General features: G+C 35.4%; 3 protein-coding genes across 6 annotated transcripts; 1 reads left to right on the top strand and 2 right to left on the bottom strand.

Moving 5' to 3' along the window:
• Nucleotides 1-176: 176 nt before the first annotated feature.
• Nucleotides 177-3731, top strand: LOC145559110 (protein CHAPERONE-LIKE PROTEIN OF POR1, chloroplastic-like). Its single transcript, XM_081620529.1, has 3 exons — nucleotides 177-726; nucleotides 2249-2606; nucleotides 3379-3731. The coding sequence occupies exons 1-3, from the start codon at nucleotides 430-432 to the stop codon at nucleotides 3552-3554; spliced, it is 831 nt and encodes a 276-aa protein (XP_081476655.1). The 5' UTR covers nucleotides 177-429; the 3' UTR covers nucleotides 3555-3731.
• Nucleotides 3732-4661: 930 nt separating this feature from the next.
• On the bottom strand, nucleotides 4662-9033 carry LOC145560423 (protein ALTERED PHOSPHATE STARVATION RESPONSE 1-like). The gene is made up of 4 exons (XM_081621673.1): nucleotides 6929-9033; nucleotides 6377-6600; nucleotides 5970-6193; nucleotides 4662-5873 (listed from the first exon to the last, which is right to left on the bottom strand). The coding sequence occupies exons 1-4, from the start codon at nucleotides 7974-7976 to the stop codon at nucleotides 5000-5002; spliced, it is 2370 nt and encodes a 789-aa protein (XP_081477799.1). The 5' UTR covers nucleotides 7977-9033; the 3' UTR covers nucleotides 4662-4999.
• Nucleotides 9034-13674: 4641 nt separating this feature from the next.
• Nucleotides 13675-19671, bottom strand: LOC145559109 (putative protein phosphatase 2C 60). Of its 4 annotated transcripts, none has more exons than XM_081620524.1 (5): nucleotides 19286-19671; nucleotides 18291-18918; nucleotides 17428-17795; nucleotides 15182-15418; nucleotides 13675-14608 (listed from the first exon to the last, which is right to left on the bottom strand). In XM_081620524.1, the coding sequence occupies exons 2-5, from the start codon at nucleotides 18607-18609 to the stop codon at nucleotides 14360-14362; spliced, it is 1173 nt and encodes a 390-aa protein (XP_081476650.1). In that variant the 5' UTR covers nucleotides 18610-18918; nucleotides 19286-19671; the 3' UTR covers nucleotides 13675-14359. The 4 variants fall into 4 exon arrangements, with proteins under 4 accessions (XP_081476650.1, XP_081476654.1, XP_081476652.1 ...); XM_081620528.1 differs by having other exon boundaries at nucleotides 13675-14605; nucleotides 19286-19666; XM_081620526.1 differs by lacking the exon at nucleotides 19286-19671 and adding an exon at nucleotides 19004-19135.
• Nucleotides 19672-20158: the final 487 nt, after the last annotated feature.

Raw genomic sequence — 20158 nt, 5'->3', positions numbered from 1 at the left:
TACCCCAAAAGGATATAATCGGCCACATGAACCAAAATTTTAATTCCGATTACCATCTTAAAAAAAAATTAAAAAAAATCCACAACTATACTTCATTTGCTGGCCCACAAAGAAATAAGCTGAAACTGACCACCATTATATTTTTATCTCTTCTCCCTTCTCCCTTCTCCCTTCTCCCTTCTCAGACACACAAACACTTGTATAGCAGAATCCTCTCACAACACTCAACCATCATCAAACCAACAATATCCAAAACAAAACTACATTGTTTGCAATCAAATCCCAACAATTTTTTATATTTATTTTTAAATATTCTTCAACCCTTTTATATTCATCAAACAAACAAATAATAACATAAAATTTTAAAAAAAAAAAATTATATTTATAGCCTCACAAAATTTCTCTGGCCAAAAACATCCACCACCAAAAATGTCAGCTTCTCTCTCCGTGCGGCCCACTAGCCCCGGATTTCATCGCACCACGGCCCAGCCCAGTTGGCCCAGACGTTGTTGGGCCGTCTCTATACCTTCTCGTCGGACCTTAGCACCGGGCACCACCTTGGTTCGGGCCGGGTCTCGGGCCGACGATTCAGCCCCGTTTGGGATGTCTGTGGAGAACGCTTTGAAGCTTCTGGGTGTTTCGGAAGGAGCTTCCTTTGATGATATTTTGCGTGCCAAAAATTCAATCATAGATTCTTGTAAAGATGACCCTCAAACTGTTGCTCAGGTTTAACAAGTGTAAATTTTTCAGCACCTTTACTATTTCAATTTCTTTTCTTGTTTAATTTATGTTGTTATTTGAGTAACTTATTGATTTGGGTATTTGGATTCATTTATAATTTGTTGTTTGGATGATTGGATTATGTTTTTGTGATTCTGGGTTTTCTTTGGATTAAGTTGATCATAGTTAGTTTTAATTTTGTTACATTTGATTAGTTTGATAGTTTCAATGATGATGATGGATTTTTGCTCCTTATATTTTGAGGATGATGTTTTGGGAGTGTGTATGTGGTTGTTAATTGTTGATGGATTTTGATCTTTGATGTGGTATATTGCATAAATTCAGTTAGTACTTGATTTTGCCATTTTTGTGATAAAATTCTTTTGAGATGAGGCGAGCTAGATTTTGATTTTCTCTACAGAGCTTGGAAGTAGTACTTGATTATTCTGATTTTCTCTACAGAGAGCTTGGAAGTAGTACTTGATTTCGCCGTTTTTGTGATGAGTTGCTATGGAACTTTCTATAATGCTTCTCGAGTTCATTGATGAAGTGATAATGTAATATGCTATGTGGAGAGTGGTGGAGATATATTTGTCTTTTTATAACAAGATGATCTTTGGTTTCCTCATCTTGTTGACTCGAAGATTTCTGATTTAATCCGATTTAGTTGATGTTTCTTTAGGTAATCCTTAGCCAGGTAGCTAGGAAATGAAACATGTTTCAATTTTTGGTTTTGGTTTAGAGAGTGGAGGGCTTTGTGGCTAACTAATTAGATAATAGAAACTAGATTCAGGTGCTTGGTGGTGATGAAAACAAAATAAAGAATTGGTATTGGTGGGGGCATTTTCTTGCTTTTGGGCTATTAATTTGTGAGACGGCGATGAATGTTATAGATGTTTCCCCTTTCCATACGAGATAGTGCATGAATGTTTAGCGTAATGTGGTTCCACTCATTGCCTAGGGGTTTTTATTTCAGGAAGAATTAATATAGATAAACCCAACTAATGAAATTGATAGTTTGGAAGCTTATTGTACTGTATATTTCTATACTTGGGTTTATTATATTGGACCACTAATAATTGGGTTTATCTGTTTAGATATTCTTAATCCTGTTACCATAATGTTGTAGCAGAACACTACATCCTCTCCCTACCCACTTCTCCAACAGTCCAACCACCTGAGTGACTGATGTTGATTTTGGCACTAGCTCAGTACTATAAGCATGACCAACTTTCCTTGATGTTGCTCCTCATAGACGTTTAGGCTTCATTCTTTTCACCTGAAAACTTCTTTCTGAACTACACTTTTTAGATGCAAAATAAATATGGAAGCCGTTGTCAATTCACCTGGACTTGTTTTTAACTCTTTACTGTGACTTGTTTGAACTAAGTTGAAAATACTCACCTGCTTATCGTTTGTAAGGCAAACTGAACAAGGACCTAGCTTATGCCTCATGAGTCACTTACATGTCTTGCCGCAATTGTCTATTATAACCCATAATTGAGATTATTAATTCATGTTTTTTTAGGTAGAAGCTGCATATGATATGTTGCTCATGCAGAGCTTAACACAGCGCCGAGCTGGAAAAGTTGTTAACAACAGTGTTCGCTTTGCTGATGTTAAACCTGTTAACTCTCCTAGTATGGGGACGATGCCTCAGTGGCTCCAATCATCAATGAAAGGTTCTTCTGTTACAGTTGAAACGCCTGCTGCATCAGACCTGGGACTACAGGCTGGTGTTTATGGCGCAATGATGGTTTTGACCTATATCAATGGAACGTCATCATCTGCTGGAGCTGTGGCTGGGGCAGATGTTCCGGGGTTTATCTTAGCTACCAGTTTTGGAGCATCCCTATATTTCATGACGAAAAAGAATGTGAAGTTAGGTATGGCTCACTGTGACTTTTAACTCTCAAATTTCATTCATGTAGCTGATATACTCTTCTGCAACACATGTAACTGTTATACTCTTCTGCAACACATGTAACTAATATCTTGTTCTAGATTCATTTGAAAACATTTTTTCAAAGACCCATTATTATTTGGAGGGTAAGACCTTGAGACTAAGTCACCTGTTTCTGGATTGTTGTAATGAAGGGTCAACATAATTGATGCAATGCAGCACAGAATTATATAAAATAATTCAAGAAAGAATAAAGGAGATTTCTTTTGTTGGTGCTGCATTACCTACCTCATCTCTAAAAAGAAAGAAAGCACATTAAGAAATTGATGTTGGGGAACTTGGCCCACATCTTTCCAGTTGAACCCAATTACCGTTATGTTGTTCCCAAAGCATTTGTTGTTTTTGGATTAAAAATTAAGTAGCCTATTTGTCTTACTAGTTAGGGATGATTGGGCCATTGGGGAACTAGCAACGGCAAATTGTCCTAAATGTTATAATTGAACATGTAGTTACACATCGGTTTAGCCGTTTAGGACACTATTGAAAATATTCTCCCCCCAACCCCCTGTAAAGCTGTAGTTGCCTAATTGTTAGGGAATTATCTGGATTTTATCAAGAACATGATTACAATTGAAACTATTTAAGCTTATAGGGAATGCATCCTTCATGTTGTTATTGAATGTTACGGAGTACATACTATACTTATTTCATGTGTGGTTATTATAAGTATTGATTGGAAGTTGGTGTATTTTCAGGGAAAGCAACTCTGATAACCGCGGGTGGACTTGTTGCTGGTGCAGTTGTTGGTTCAGCTGTTGAAAACTGGCTGCAGGTAGATATTGTTCCGTTTCTTGGTCTGCACTCTCCCGCTGCAGTTATCAGTGAATTTGTCATCCTCTCCCAGTTTTTGGTCTCTCTATATCTTAGGTAGGCTCTAACAAAGTTGTAATTATGCCTTGCAGTTTAAAATTACAGACTCCTAGTTTTTACTTTTTGCTCGAACATATCCTTGCATTTTTAGGATGTGTAGCTTATGTTATGTACAAAGGAAATGTAGCAGAAATTCTTATTATTTATAGTAAATACTATGGATTTCTTACTTATTACATACTAGAACTTTTGTGCATGAAAAGTCTGTCATCATGTGAGTTATAAGCGTTATAGAGTGCAGGATAATGAATATCAGCCTCATTATGTAAACGTACGGTTTTGAACTGCATTGCTGAGGCATGAGATTTGTAGTAAGCTTACTCGAATCTGGTTGTGCGCCAAAGGATTATAAATTAGAAACTGTATGTTGATTCTGTTATTCAAATTAGAAGAGAAAATTAAAAAAAGAGAGATGTTTCCTCTGCTTTAGGGAGTTAGGGATAGCTGTTTTGTTTCAAATATTGTTAAAAACCAATTATCTTATGATAAGAAAAACATTTCTAATTTCTTGGTTACCCAACTTAGTCATGTGAACTTTGACCCTCTCTTTACCTAGGAAAACCCAAGAACCATCTGACCACCTTCAATCTTCCTCTGTTTACCACAAACTCTGAAGCTTTGGGTGAAGCAAAAGTTTTACTCCACACTTAGTTTTTTTAGCAGGCAGTAAAAAAAGAAAGGAGTGTTTCAACTTTGTTGTCTTGCTGTTTTGAGTCTTTTGATTCCCAATGGTTTGCCCCCGTTATTGCTACTGGGATATTTTCTCAATGATTTCAGATGTGTTAGTAGAATGGTCCTTGAGAAGAAAAGGTCTGCCTTTTTTCCCTTTTGGATCCTGAGCCTTCTCTAAGAATAAGAATGTTAACGGTTTTACGTTTCACCTGAGTCTTTGTCTATGCTGGTTGACATTATCTTAGCCGAGTCTTAGACGGCTAGAACCTTGAGGGTGCAAATGGGTCAATACGATTCATATAGTCCTGTTTTTCGTAGTCATTTGATTTTGATTTGAACCGTTATGAATCTTGTTGGATTGGTGGATAAACTTTCTGTTCCGTATCATAATCCTAGACGCACAGTATGGTTGCACAGATAAAGTTGGATGGTAACAATTTGTACTAAAACCGTAAAACGCCAAGATGTACTACATACACATACAAAGAATGCCCACCTGACAATTCCTGGATCCACAAACAACCTAAAATTACTAGGCCAAAGATGCATGTGAACATCAGGAATTCTTTTGTCTTACAGCAAAATTGTGGGCAATCACCACTCCTATCAATTACGTCGCAAAAATAAAACAATCCTACGGCAAACAACTAATAATCACTCTAAACCTGCACCTCAGCGAGCTGCTTCGATGCAAGTTTAATGTACAAACTGTGACTCTAGAATCCTTGATTGTTAAAATACTCAAGGTCTTTTCACCCCAACCTCGGCTCATTTTTACTTAAGGTGCTCATTGACATAGGAACCTTCTTGGAAGCTTGACTGTTGTTCACCCTTCTCAAAATTTTGCCGGTCATTCACCAAGTCGTTATACATTTTTAGTGAAGCTTTTGAGAAGTGCACCATGGAATCAAAAATCAAAGAGAATCCACTTTGGAATCCATTCAAAGTTATCCTTTGAGTTTCTTCCATGTAATTGTGATGTTTCTCCTTCTCAAACTCCAATCGGCGTTTGAAATTATCCAATGCATCTTTCTTCTCTGCTAAAGAATCAGCTTGATGCTGTTGTTGGGTATCTTCTTGACTCTCTGCATCCTTTTCTGAAGGATTATACTCTAAAAGCTTAGTAGTCTCCTGAATTCTCCCCTCGACTTTCTGATATGCAATCATCTTCTTCTCTAGTTCTTTAGCCATTTTGTCAACTTTTCTCTTTTGCTCTTGTTCCTCCCCTTGCTGAACCCATAATGCCCTCACATCCCTTACAAAACTCTTCATTGCCACAGAAACAGCCTTGTCAGGCAAATTTTCCATCGAAGTTAGCCAATCACGACATATCATGTACATGGGAGGACCTTTAGCTCGATATGGAGGTGGGTTAAAACGCTTAGACTTAGAGCCATATTCAACCTCTGGGACAATGAACTTGGACAGCCATCCATGAAGAGTCTCAACATAAGATCTTTGTGCAGCAACATACTCTGCAAAGCATTCCCGCCAGTTCTGAATTTCGGCCTCAAGCTGCAGGGTTGCAAGCCGGTGCGAGTCATTACAGAATTTTCCATATGTTGGGCAGTCAAAGGTCTTAACCTCATAGATTATGTGGTTCTGGGTTTCATGGGATTCCATCATAATCTTCCATGACTGAGTTAAACTGCAGAGCAAGAAAGGACAATAAGCACACAGAGAAATGAGAAAATCCACTACAGGATTCAGTATTTTTGGGTTCAGGGGGGGGTGGATTTCTTACCCTTGCAAGAGTTCAATAATCTGTGGCCGAAGCTCGTCATCTGCAAGCTTCTGAATTTGCTCTGAGATTGACTCGGCTCGTCTTATGGCAACCAAAATTCTGGAGTAGAGATCTTTCACTGATGCTTTGGTCTTGTCAACTGATAACGAGTCATCCCCTTTAACATCTTTGTTTCTCAAATGTGCACATTTTTTTTCATACAACTTTCTGATGTTGTCTCCAGCCTAACAAACACAGATCAAAAGAATTATGAAAATCTACACTTTATCCTATCATATTTACCATCTAAACTTCTCAAAACTTTTTGGCAAAATTTTCATATAATCTGTTTTCAAACAAAAATGATTGTGTTCAAACATCCAGGTATCTATCATTAAAAGGGAAATTTTCCAATTTAGATTCTTTACCTTGACCTCATCATAGAGCTTCTTTTCCCAAGCATACAACCTTCCAAGGGTAAGCGAATGGCTTCCGGCGGACATGCCACCATAATCGTCAAAGAGATCATTCTTATACTCCGTCCATGAAGAGGAGTTCTTAGAACTTGACGCTACTAAACTCTTACAAGATGCAGACCTTGCTGTATTCGATCGGTGCCATGTAATAGCCTGAATCAGTTTTGTTGAGTTTTCTGCATTTTAACAGCAGGGACCTAGTGAGCAACTTTTTAGCACAAAGAATAGAAACTACAGCACTTTAACTTCACATGCTTCTAAAGCAGTGAATAAAGCTATATCCAGTAATACAAATCTCCACATTTTCCTATTCCTAGCTAAGATCTTTCAATTTTACTGAAATTTTTATATAATTGCAGCAAATAATGTCAGGGATTTAAAATCCATCATAATTTCCAAGATAAATATAATTCAACACATACCATTATTTATTTTTCTATCCAATTAATCAAAGAATGCTAACAAATTCAATCACAAAATCCAAAAATAAATAAAAATTACTACCTTTAATTTCATCAAGACCAGATTGCATATGCATTTTGTTAGCTTCAAGCATCTTAGAAACCTCTTTACCAGAATCAAAAGCCCTAACAAAATGATCCTCAATATCTCTCAAAGCATCCAACAACTCTCTTCCTCTAACTGGTGTATCAATTACTGTCAAACCTTTCTCATTTTCCCTCACATTTCCACCATCCATTGTCTTAACAACATCACCTCCTCCACCTCCCACCATTTGCTCTACATTCCCCTCGCCTCGCCCGCCACCATTACTGCCACAACCATTGTTTTCTTCCACTACATTGCTCACATCTTCTCTCACACCCACATTTTCCTCTTCCAATTCAGGTATCCCTTCTTCCTCCCTCACTGCCCTCAATTCATCATCCGGGTGTCGTTGAAACCCGCCTCCAAAACCACCCCCAACACTAACATTACTATCCATGACATCATTCCGAACCCCGGCAAAGGGGTTAAAAAAATCCCACCCACCATAATCCCTTTGAGGGGATGGCATTGGTGGTGGCATTGACATTGACATTGGCATACTCATATTACTCATGTAATAATACTCATGAGGCGGCTGCTGCTGCTGCTGATCCTGCTGTTGTTGCTGCTGGTTCTGCTGTTGTCTGCTGGTTCTTTCCTCTAAATGTTCCTCCGAAGAAGAATCGGAGGAACACGAGGAGGAAGAAACAGGGGATTCACAACAGGGGAGTGCTTCTTGGGTGGTGGTTGTAGGCTGAGAAGGGTGGTTCTGTTGCAGAAACATGGGGTTTGTGATGACCTTTTCGGGTTCCGGTATCGGGGTTTGGGAAGAAGGAGAGCAATTAGGAGGTGGGAAAGTGATTAAAAATGGTGAAGAAGGTGTTGAATGTCTAGCAACAAACAGCTTAATAGCAGCTGAAACAGCATATAGTGAATGACAGTACCTACAATGTGCATCTGCTAATGCATACCTTTTTTCTACTGCTAATTTCATTAGCTTCTTTCTTTCTCTACAAATTGAAACCACTTCTTCTTCCTCTAATTTTGAGGCTACACACCCCATTTTTGTTTTAAGAAATTGAAAGTTGGAAATAGAAAAATTAAATAAAAGAACAAAAAAATGGTGGGTTTTAAAAGAAGAAGAAGAAAATCAAAAAAGGTGGAATTTTGGAGGAATGTGCACCATATTTTAGTCCCCTTTTTTCTTCTTTTTTATCATTAATTTGTAAAAAAGATGAAAGCTTTAGGGTTTTTTTTTTTTGGAGGTTCTTCCAAAAATGGTGTTTTTTTCTTTTTGTCTTGTTTGGAACACTCTTTAACTCAACTGGGGTTTAAGAGAAGCAAACTCATTCTTGTAAAAGTTCTCCAAAAACTCATATTTTTTTTCCTAATTTTGCAAAATACAAGCTTAATAATTTCAAAAAATTAAAACTTTACACAAACTCAAAAATGAGAGTAGAAAAAAAAAAAACCAAAAAAAAAAAACAGAGGAATTATACAGACTTGAAGTTTCTGCTAGTTTTTCTTTCTCTCTTTCTTTTTTACTTTGGCAGAAATACAGGAGAAGATGAAGATGGAAAAAAGAAGAGAGAAAATTAGGGAGGGAAATAGGAATAGTAGAGTTGGAGAGAGAAACAGAAAGAGGGTAGCAGGAAGAATCAAAGCTCGGTAAGGGTGGCAAGGGGCTCGAGAAAAAACTCTGTTTTTTTTTTCCCTTTTTATTTCCTCTGCTGTGTTCTGTTATCGATTAATCAACATTAACTGTTACTAATGCCCCGGACCTCATCAGAACTCCGCAGTTAAACGTGACATAAACGGAATGTGATATGGGCATGCAAACTAATAATAACAACATACAAGTAAGATAAGATGACATAATGTAACATCAAAAAGAGTCATGTAATGTAGCAAAGAAAAACAAAGAAATGTACAGTAAGAAACTATATCTATATAAGATCACAAATATGGACTGGTCACTCAATAGAGGTTTGTGAGAAAAGAGGAGTCAAAAACACTGACAAAAAGTTGTCACAGCTCAAGAGGAAGAGAGAGAAAGAGAGAGTCAGAGTGTTAGAGGTTTAGATTTTGGCTCATGGGTGCTAGTGTACTTGTACTATACTTGGATGACTTTTATTTTTTTTTATTTTTTAAAATTATTTTTTATTATTATATTTTAATTTTTTTTAATTAATCTATGTGATTATATTTTATTTTAAGATATGGGGTAATACCCAATAAGGGGATATAATTTATTAGCATGTAATTATAGGGGTATGATACTGTCACCCACCTCTCCTGCTTGAAAAAAATAAATGTAATACTCAAAAATGGTGAGAATATAAGTGTTCCTAAGCATGTAAATTTAATGTGCTACTTAATTTAGTTGTATTAAATTTAATGTACTGTTCCTACCCTCCTCTTCAAATGAAACTATCAGTATCATAGAGATCTCTTTAAAATACAAAATATTTTGTAACAAAGAGAGATTTTTGAGACATTAATTGAATGAATAGAATAGGAGTGTAGGAGTGAACTCTTTGTCCTTTGTAATTAAAGGATTTTTTTTTTCTTTTCATTAACTCGCAAGGTAATTGTAAAAAAAAAAAAACAAACAAACAAACAAAAACAAAAACAAAAAAAAAACAACAAAAAAACTTTAGGCATGAGCTTGTTAAGTTCTTTTAGCATGTTGTTTTTAAACATGCTAATAAAGGACTTAAACTCTAGCTCATTGCAAGTTCTTACTTCTTAGCAATAGCATTATAGAGTATTCTTAGCAATAGCATTATAGAGTATTCTAATAAAGCACTCAAACCTCTTAGGGTCTGAATTGAGCTGAGTTGAACTGAACTGGAGCTAAACTAAATATTTTATAAGAGAAAGAAAATAGAAATTAAACTGAATTGGAAATAAGCTGAAGAGAATAGGTCCTTAGTATTGGAATTGTTGTCTAAATTTAACATTTAGGCACTCCTTTCTTTAACAAACACTTTTTTTTTGGTGAAAATGTAGTAGAGTCTTATGTCAAAGTATTACATACCTATACAAGTACATTTCTAGTATCACAGGTTGTTTTAACTCTTGCTAGTGCCAAATTTTCATAAAAATGGTAGTACTTGTATAAAAATGGAGCACCTTTAGCAGTTTAGCATAACAGAAGCATTTTTCTTAACAGCAAAGTGACATTGAAATATGAGCCATTTACTAACTGTTAAAATAAATATGTACTGGTGGAGTAGTTAAAAAATTTACTACAACTAGTATCATTAAGAAGAATAGTTAAAGTAGTTACTTACTACAAATAAGTTAGTACAAGTAATAACCTTAAATTAGTTGTTAATTAGAGTATTAGACTAAGCTTAATTAGGTTGATGAAATGTTTTTATGGGAGAGTGAGAATATGCTCTGACAACCTGACATATATTAAGGGCCAAAATAGTCAAGATTTTTATTTTCTCTTAAACAATTACACCTCGTAATTCTCTTTTCTTTCTCTCACTACCAACTTGCTTCACTTCTTATATTTTTAAAGTTTTATGGTGTTCCGTGTTAAGGCTAAGAGTTTAATTAGCTTAATTATTCTACGGTTTATAATCCTTAATCGGGAAAAAGTTAGCTTAGTTAAAATTATCTTGATGTTTCTATTCTCTTATAATTGTTCTATTCAGACAAAGTCTGTATGTACTTAGGATTTATTTTCTTAATTTCACCTGCATTACTCATTTTTGTATAATTCAACCAAAAAAACCTAAATGATAATTGCTACACTAGAATTAGCACTAAGTTTTTAGAGATTATAGGGTGAAGATGGGCGTTATGAATACGGAGTAATATACAAAATAAATAGTAAAACAATTATAGATAATGTAATTCAAATATAAAGTGTAATAGTTGTTTAAAAAAAATAGTGTAGCGATTAATAAGAAACATTTGAAATTGTAAACAATGGCGATTGACGTAAATAAAGGGAGTATTATTACCTGTTCTTCAAGTATGATTGGACTTCGCAAGATACTCCATAAAATTTTAAGATTTACTTGTTTGAACTTTAGACATTGCGATTTCACATATACTTGTATAGTTGTACGTGATGGCCTGATGGGTGGAAATGCATATTATTTATAATTTACATCTCTCAAATTCTATATGGACTTGTGAAAATTATCACTAAAGTAATCAAATGACATGTATGAAATTATTCATAACTCCATTTAGATTCTGCAAAAAAGAAAATTCAACATTTCCTTATTGTTATGAACTTATGATATAGGATTGGTCATGCACTGAAATTTAGCATGAAAATATATTTACAATCCTTTTACTTTAGCAATTTTTTTTCCCTTTAAGGATTAATCCGCTACTCTATCCGTCCTTAAATTACATTGTTACTTTCCTTTATTATATGAGGAATAAATGCTGGAATTAAAAATGTAATTTAGGGACGGGGGAGTACAAATCTAAAGTTAATAATTTGAAAATTATTTACCATTCTCCTATATTACTTATTACGTTCTATAATTATAATGTCTACAAAGAAAAAAAAAACATTTATAATTAAACGAAATACTCATGTTATTTCAAAAAAAAAAAAAAAAAATACTCATGTTTGTGTCAGTATAATTGTCAAATCAAGCCCATACAACTGGGCCATTTGGTAAATGGTGGGTCGAAGAGTCTGATGAAACAGGCCCCACTCAAATGGGCGGTCCACAGAAAACTGCACCCATCCATTTGTAGACCCATTCATTTGTAGCCTTCTAGGTTTAGAATATGGGAAGTAGGTTCACTGGTGGTTAGCCATCTTACACGGAGTATGATATACTTTGTAGCATTGTAGGAGGTTAGGGTAGCGGGCCTAGCGGTTAGCTCTACAAAAACCTCATTTACTTCCAAATTTTTATAATCAATTTAGGGGTGGTACTGTGTGATAATGAATATTTGTGGGGCGAAAAAAATTCACGTTCTAGCTAGTAAGAGTTCCGTTAACTAATTGACATAGTAATGACCTTCATTGCTAGATTATGTACAAATTCGCTACCATTACCACAATTTATACTCAGTAATTGTTAACCAAACGTGCCGTCAGGTGTAGCCGTGTAGGTGTAAGGCTAGGGCCATTCTCACTGAGGTTATTATAGGAGGATTTCCCTAAACCTTCCCTTTTCTAATAGGACGAGTTATAATTTATTTATTTATTTTTTTTTTTTTTTTATTTTTTAAAAAAAACGCTGCTTTCTCAATAAGTGATGTTTCTCTTCATTATTTCAATGGGCCTTCCTATTAAAGAAAAAAAAATCAGTATAATCAATGAAGTGTCAGAAAGTGTAACCCTTTTGGGGCAATGATGTTGATCAAAATAGCTGAGACTTGAATAAACGATCAAGTTTTTTCAATGTTTACTTGATCACAAACTCACTCAGCAATCAGAACAAGCTATTGTCATATTGTGTAGACGAGTAGTACTCACTGGCGGATCTACATTGGAACCCGGGGGGGCACGTGCTACCCCCGGGAAAAAGAAAAAAAAAATGTGCTACCCCCGGGAAAAAGAAAAAAAAATGTATAATAAAACCTTCATTCTTAATACTTTATAATTATTAAACAATACAATTCATTATTAATACTTTATAATTATTAAACAATGCAAATTATTCATGATAATTGAGTTTGCTTCAGCGGTACATAGCAAGTTAATAAAATTGACTTCCATCGAAGAAAATTAGTAATATCTGATAAATTGACTAATTTTCTTTAATTGTAATACGAAATATATATTTTGATAGCTAGTATGTTGTACATGCATAATTTTATCCGCAATAATAACTCATAGCAAAATGTATAGATTGTTGAAATTTGATGGTAACATTTTATACAGAATCAACAATTATGCAAAAACTTAACTTGATGTGTTATACCATCTTAAATTTAGTTTGAGTTTCAAGTTCGTAGGTGTATATTGGTTATTTCGTCCCTTTAATTTTTCTAGTATGCGTTTAGTGCTACCCCTAGTCTGGAATCCTGGATCCGCCACTGGTAGTACTAACTGGTGAAGAGCAAAAGGTTTGAGAATTGAATCTGATACCAGGGCGACGAGGTCTAAACTTGTAATAGGGCTCCTTAACTTCAAACGGAAGCTCGATCTTGCTCACCCCGAGACAGTAGATACACCTGCTTAGTCTTCTTGATAGAGCTGTAGCGTCTGAAGGTGGTCACAAACTCAGGACTCAAAAGGCAAGCTGATGAAGGCTTAAGCTGTTTTTTGCCTTTAGGCTCTACAAGTTGCTATTCCTTGTATGAATCAGGTGAGGCTGGATTGGTTCAGTTCACAGCTAACTGAGTTTTTGCAACCCAACTCAACCCATTAAAGTTTTCCTAATTCTGCAATTGTTTTCACATTACTGGCCTGAACCCATAAAAACAGCATGACAATTTCACCCAACAAGTATAGTCCTCGTCTAATCCGTTTCAAGTCTAGTCGAACCAGACGAGGTGAGTTAGAGCCTACATTGACTGGTTCACCAACATGCTTCGGACATATTTTGATTTAGATTAAAAGAGAACTTATACCCATATAGCTAGAAAGGTCATCACGAACAATGGACACATCCCATGCTAAGACTGAGCCCGATGGAAAACAAAAGGCAATACCACAAGTCCACAACCACGACGCTATATAAATTAATTCACCAAGGCACATCAACATAACAGGTAAATGGCAAGATATATACAACCCTATCCTCAAACCAGATGGACAGCTGAAATAGCAAACATCATCGTTCAACAAGTTAACAGCCAATTTATACTTCGTATATTACAAGTTCCTCCAAGGAAAAATAATTCAAAAGGGTCCAGCCTAAAGCCAATGTCCTAGTGCCTACCTTAAAGACAGTTTATGCAATAAAAGCGAAGAAACTATCCAAACCCATATCTACAAACCCCAAGTGGGGAGCAAATTAACTCCAAATCTGAACCAAAGGAAGAGAATCACAAATTTGTGCTACGCTGAAGAAGCTTAAAGCCCCTTTCAGTTAGCATCTTAGCTAAAAGTTTCTTAAGATGTTCAGACTGAAGAGTATAGCCAAAATGGCCCCTTTTTCTTTCCCTTTCTTTTTATACAATGGGCCTAAAAGCACCCTTCGGATATATCAAGTAAAATAATAGAATTAAACAAATAGATAGAGTAAAAGTGGAAAATCCTCGGAAACAAAGATACTAGTCAATATGAGGAATTTAACTACGATAACCATCACCTGAGGTATTCTGATTTCCAGATAACACTGTTCTCGATTCCACGACAGACCTTTAAAATCCACTGTCAGTTCCAAGTTAAAAGTAGCTACGGCATACATCATGAGAACATGTTATAGTACCCTCTGCTTTTGCCTCTCCCCTTCTTCAAAAATGCATCTGATTTTCTGAAAGCCATGTAGCATGACAAGTGACCATCTATGAGGGTGCTAGAGTATTCGAAGGCAAGGTAATCCCACCTCCTCTAATTGATACTTGTGGACCCTTAGATCCACTTGTAGCCCGACTCACGAGATTTGAGTCGAGGAACACCACAACCACAGTGATGTCATCATGGAAATGACGGCGAACCCCACGGTCAATTTTCTTCAGGTCCGAATATCTCATTTCTCGCTTCTTAGCCGCTTCTTGAAGTGCAGTTTTTACCAGTCTCTTAGCACTTCCCTGCTAAATCATAAGGTAATAGATTAGATATGCATGTGATAGTAAGATAAATCCAAGACGAAGAAAACAGTTTTAATACAAAAAACAATACTATAATGTATTGAAATATGAAACTATAGCTAAACCGAAGACAAAGGAAATTAGAACCAAGACACATTATCTTTCCTCCACATTATTGTGCATGAATAGGTGTTATTTTTTTAACCCAAACAAGAGATGTGAAATCAGTTTGAGACATCCAATCAAGAAATTGTGAATAACTAAGGAGCGGGAGAAGAATTCAGTGACAGATGCACAGCTCAACAACAACAGAAGTACATATAACTGACCTCATAAAAGATAAAGCTGTGCTTAGACAGCTACTTATAACAGAGTACTAAACAAATCTACATATTAGACACTTCTCAAGGCGCAGAAGCATAAAATCAAACTAGAATTTAAAAAAAATAATAAGAAAGAAAATTTCAAAATTTGACTAAGTTTAACATTGCAAAAGAGGATATTCTAGATCTACTAAGTACTAAGTATGCCTCGTAGCAGAAAAAAAGCTACTGATCAGTACTAATCAAATCTTACATTACGTGGATTATTTTGGACAATATCAACAGCTTCTTGATTGCTAAGGTGCTCCCACAGTCCATCAGAAGCAAATATTACAAACTGATCATGTGGCTGCAGTTCATGAGCTATAATTGATGGGTCTGCGCTCAATATCGGTCTTTTGATAGGTTCTCTGAGTCGGAATTTAGCAAATAGAGGTTCTCTATTGAACTCAGCCTTCTTAAGATGTACATCTCCAATAGATCTAGAAACCTGCAGTTAAGAACTCATAAATGTTAAGCACATTTTTTTCCATTGGGATAAAACATGAAATGGATGCATGGAACAAATTACAAAATTACAAACCTATCAACCCTCACTCTACTCATCTTAAGTTGAAATAAATCCAGCTTCTCAAAATCCACTAAAACATTGATACAGTAAATTCAAGTTCAGATCTTTTGACCAGCCAAAACTACTAAACACCATTTACAAAACAAAATCCACGGGAAAAACATTTTGTGGCTTTGTGCTTGCCAAATACATAATGCACTTCAAAATGGGATCCACAGTTTGCCCTAACTTTTGGAAGTTTTCTGGTATCGGGGTCCAGTGTAAAGGACGCCATAATGCTCATAATTCCACGTCATATACAACTTAAAGACAGAAACTTTTTAATTTCTACAGTAGGAAAAGGTATAAACTTGTAGAGCCAATATGAATGTCAATACCAGAGGAAAACCTAAATTGTAGCCTATTCATAAGGGACATCCACAACTTGCAGCCAAAACTCAAGTGCCGTAATTATTCCAAAGTCTGTCGTATTTTGACTCTAGTCTCTATGTATTAGCCTCACCCATGAAATTCAATATTTTGAGAAGAATAAACTTGCACCTTTAATCAATCCTCAATTTATATATATACATAAAATCACATTTACTGCAGTGAAGCAGCATAAAAGTTGGGAGTAATAAAATCCATAACTTCATATGCTAAAGCAAGATACAAACCCAACATTTTCTTTCAATTGAATCAGCTAAAATCCTAACACTTAAAACATCACTAATTAACAAAGATTATGTAATAATCACTTTAGGGTTGCATCTGAAAGCTGCAAGCCTGAAACACCACAAAAGATATGTCTTGCTATCCAAAAGTTGGTCTAACTTATGGGGTCTACAACCACTTTCACGTACAATTTTGAATCAATGAGAAGTCAAGAAGAAGCTTTCTAGTGTAGGGCCCATTTACCCATAATCTTGCAAAATTCTTACAGTCGGGTTATTGTGTTAATTATATGAAAAAGGGGGGAAATCTTCCTATATAAAATTCGAGCATTATCAACCGCACTATATTACAACACAACCTATATTACATTAGACCAATTACTATGGAACAATAAAAGTACCTTTTAATAACAACTGCCAACCCACCATAAATGGTTATGAGTAGAGAAATATTCATTCAGTAGTATGCCTAAACAGTTTCCCTCAGTCCCAGAACTATTATACGATTTTTAATTTAGTTAGTCTAAAACTGTTGCCTCTTTAGTAAAAAATGTCAGTTTGCCAAATCAATTTTTTTCCTCATTACCATCAAACCATTTTTCCATAGCCTAATTGGTTAAATCTCCAATATTAGTTAATTACAATTTGCATTCATAAAAAGCAAAAAACAGACAATTATGTGGGACAGAGTGATTAATGAAGGATACAATACAGGACAGTCAAAACAAAGTTGGGCTGACATTGAAATTGACAATACAGTTCAGAATTTATCTTATGGGATTGAGCATACCGGAAGAAACTACATCACAAACAGAAATAAGATTTTATCCAAACATTAGTGAAATCTTTGCAGGGTAGAAATCACAAAAATATTGGATTGGTCCTCAGTTTCAGAGCAGTAGTTAATTCTTTTTGTATCCTAGTGACAATCTAATGGCAAGAAGCAGGAGCAAAAATGAGATAAGGAAAACTTGAAGAGATCAATAGTCCTTTAAGAGACAGCTGAAGAAGCTTTAAGATAACTAACCATTGCACATAGCTATCAAACTAAACTAAATTATAACTAGACCCCATTCACACTCCCATATCAAGCAACTTACCAGCTACTCCTTCCAGTGGTTGCATAAACAGGATTTTCAGCGCAGTCTAGTGATACCATAGGTTTAGCTTACTTGAAATTATGTGATGATAATTGACAACAGGAAGTTAATCGAGTTGAAGTAGGACAATAACCAATATGATGCAAGTAACAGCAATTCTGGACACAAATTATACCTGTATAAGGCCCTTTACACGCCAAACATTGTGCTTTAACACGACAATATGTGAATCATCAGGATGCATAGACTGCAGCTCCTGTCTCACAGCCTCTAAACATGCATTGTGCTCTGTTGAGAGCTGGACTGCAAGAACTTCTCCTGTTGCCTTGACAAGTCTCCCCAAAACAGCTCGAGAATCACCAAGGTTTGCGATATAAAGTGTACCATTACATATCACTCCTACTAAGCAGCATGATCCAACAGCTGCAATTTGGGGTTTCATTGGCCATTGCCTAGTAACAACAGATAAAAATCCTTCTTCTGTTGCTTGAACTGCCTTCCGAATTACATCAGCAGATATGCACTGGTGTTCAGTAGCAAATCCTGCAAAATAATTGATATAATTTACTTGGGTTAACTTAATCCCCAAACTCATAATTTATAGGCCATTGCATACAAACAACAGGATCTTTCACAAGAATATTGACAATTTATTTGGTTTCCTGTTCTTTTAACAAGACGTAATGGAAAAAATTATACATACATCCAGTTTCAAAGAAAACAACAAAAGAAACAAAAATTTAATTTAGAGGAAATCTGACAGGGGATGGTCTTTGGAATCAAGTAATTTGATAAAGCAAAATTCATAACTTCCAAAAGAATCTTTCTTATCCAAACTTAGAGGAACTTCCAACAAGATTAGCAGTGGGTAATAGTGATTGGAATAAAGAGAGTACAATACAACAATTGATCCCCATGTCCGTACAAAAACATAAGGAACAAATTCATTCTTTCATTACTTCATTTTAATTCCACAAACCAAACAAGAAGCATAGAAAATCATTGTTCCAAATTCGAAAGCAGTTTGAAGAAACTTACTGCGGAGATGACGAAAGAGGTGATCATTGACATAACGGGAAGTCTCCGGGCCACCATGCCCATCATAGACGCCCACAAAAGTACCAAAGGGACCAGAATCAAGTGTGCTCAAGCTGCCTGATTCAAGTTGACTTTGATCCTCAAGCAAACTATTGGCTTGCACAACAGCCATTGAGAAATCACCATTAACATGCTGCCCAATATCCTTGTACCATAGTAACCCTTCTTGACGCCCAATCGAATCCGAACCCGCGTGGATTGAAGGATCCGAAACTGGCCACAAACAGGCCCTCAGAAAATTCATGAACCCTGATAGCATACCTCATCTCAACCAAACCACCCTCCTAATTCCCCACATTTCATATGGGACACTTAAAAACAACTTTTTTTCACCCAACAATATTACACCCTCCCTTTTTTCCACCTAAAAATTTCAACTCCACCCTTCTTACAATTTGCAAATCACCACTAAGAAAATCCAAGCACACCCTAAATTCTACAATATTGACATATATATTGATCAATATGTCTAACAGATCATATTCCAGTCTAATTTAGTCTCAAATTTTCGATTTGATTTGATTCGATTTGATTCGATTCGAGCTCCGAAACCCAGTTATAATTCTCCCTGAAACATAATAATCAACCTATTAACAAAGCTTCTAACATGAAAGACAAACAAAAACAAAATCAATTTCAATAAGAACAGTTACAAAGAGGTAATAAACTCCAACTTTTTCTCTCTCCAAATTTTTAGGCCACAAATAGTGCTTTGAAGCTATATATCTATATATCATGGATAAACCCACAACAAAGGAAGTTTCACAAAGAAGAAATTAAAGACAAAGATGACATAATTCCAAATTTTAACTCAACCCCACAAAGTCACAAACACTTCAATTACTATCAACCAACAAATCATCAATTAAAAAAAAAATCAAAACCAAGATTTAAAACAAATTATTAAAAAAAATAATAAAAATAAAAAAACTGACCTTATAATTGGGGGACTCCCACTCTTTGGAGGGGTACCCAGAAGCTGAGCAAAGATCCAGAAAAAAGAGAAAAACAAACAAATACTACTTGTGGCTGCAAATACTTTCAGATCTAAAGATCCATCAAAATCAAAACCAGTAAAAATTGCAGAAAGATTGTAAATTTATTTTTTTTGGGTACTTTTTTTTTTAATAAATTGAGCTTTGTTTGGTATGAGTAGTTGGAAGAAAGTGATGAGACTGAAGAAGAGAATGAAAATGAGGTATCAGCATTTCCAGAAAAGAGGTGAATTGAATTGAATTTTGTTTAAGTTTTTTTTGAAGGGGAGTTGGGGTTGGGTTGGAGGGGTCTTCTTAGCAGACAGACCCCATTAAAAACCAACAATGGAGAGCTTCAAGCCAGCAAAGCATAGGACCAACTATGGGCTCCACATCCCACTTGAAATAAGCTTATTTTAACACAAATTATACTCGCTTTGTCCGGAATTAATTGTCATATTTTAACTAATTTTTGTACTAACATTTTCTCGGAATCAAATAGCATAATTAAATGAGCTTATAAAAAAAGAGTAATTTCTCTTGTAATTTATATTAACACGAATCAAAATTATGTTAATTGTCACAATTATGTTTTAAAACCATGTCTCTAATGGTCTAACCTTAATTTTTTAAAATTATAACTATGTTTTAAAAGTTAGTTATCTTGGACAATTATACCCCTAAACTTATTTACATTATCAACAACTAAATTTATAATTTCATGCCAAATCGAAATGACTTTTGAATATGGCTAGTTATGGCGTGCACATCGCGCACGTTAGCTGCTCCGATAAAAGTTAAAATATTAAACAACTTATAAACATTAATTTTTTT

Source organism: Chenopodium album, chromosome 9 (assembly GCF_948465745.1).
Source record: "Chenopodium album chromosome 9, dcCheAlbu1.1, whole genome shotgun sequence".
Classification (NCBI taxonomy): Eukaryota; Viridiplantae; Streptophyta; class Magnoliopsida; order Caryophyllales; family Amaranthaceae; genus Chenopodium; species Chenopodium album.
This window is presented reverse-complemented; position numbering and strand designations above follow the sequence as displayed.

Coding starts and splice junctions, on each gene's coding strand:
- LOC145559110 (XM_081620529.1), top strand. CDS start 430: ATGTCAGCTTCTCTCTCCGTGCGGCCCACTAGCCCCGGATTTCATCGC. Junction 727..2,248: donor ACCCTCAAACTGTTGCTCAG/GTTTAACAAGTG, acceptor ATGTTTTTTTAG/GTAGAAGCTGCATATGATAT. Junction 2,607..3,378: donor GAAAAAGAATGTGAAGTTAG/GTATGGCTCACT, acceptor GTGTATTTTCAG/GGAAAGCAACTCTGATAACC.
- LOC145560423 (XM_081621673.1), bottom strand. CDS start 7,976: ATGGGGTGTGTAGCCTCAAAATTAGAGGAAGAAGAAGTGGTTTCAATT. Junction 6,601..6,928: donor TGGTCTTGATGAAATTAAAG/GTAGTAATTTTT, acceptor GTTAAAATGCAG/AAAACTCAACAAAACTGATT. Junction 5,874..5,969: donor ATTATTGAACTCTTGCAAGG/GTAAGAAATCCA, acceptor CTTGCTCTGCAG/TTTAACTCAGTCATGGAAGA.
- LOC145559109 (XM_081620524.1), bottom strand. CDS start 18,609: ATGCTATCAGGGTTCATGAATTTTCTGAGGGCCTGTTTGTGGCCAGTT. Junction 17,796..18,290: donor CCTCTTTCGTCATCTCCGCA/GTAAGTTTCTTC, acceptor ATTATTTTGCAG/GATTTGCTACTGAACACCAG. Junction 15,419..17,427: donor GTGTAAAGGGCCTTATACAG/GTATAATTTGTG, acceptor TCTTAACTGCAG/GTTTCTAGATCTATTGGAGA.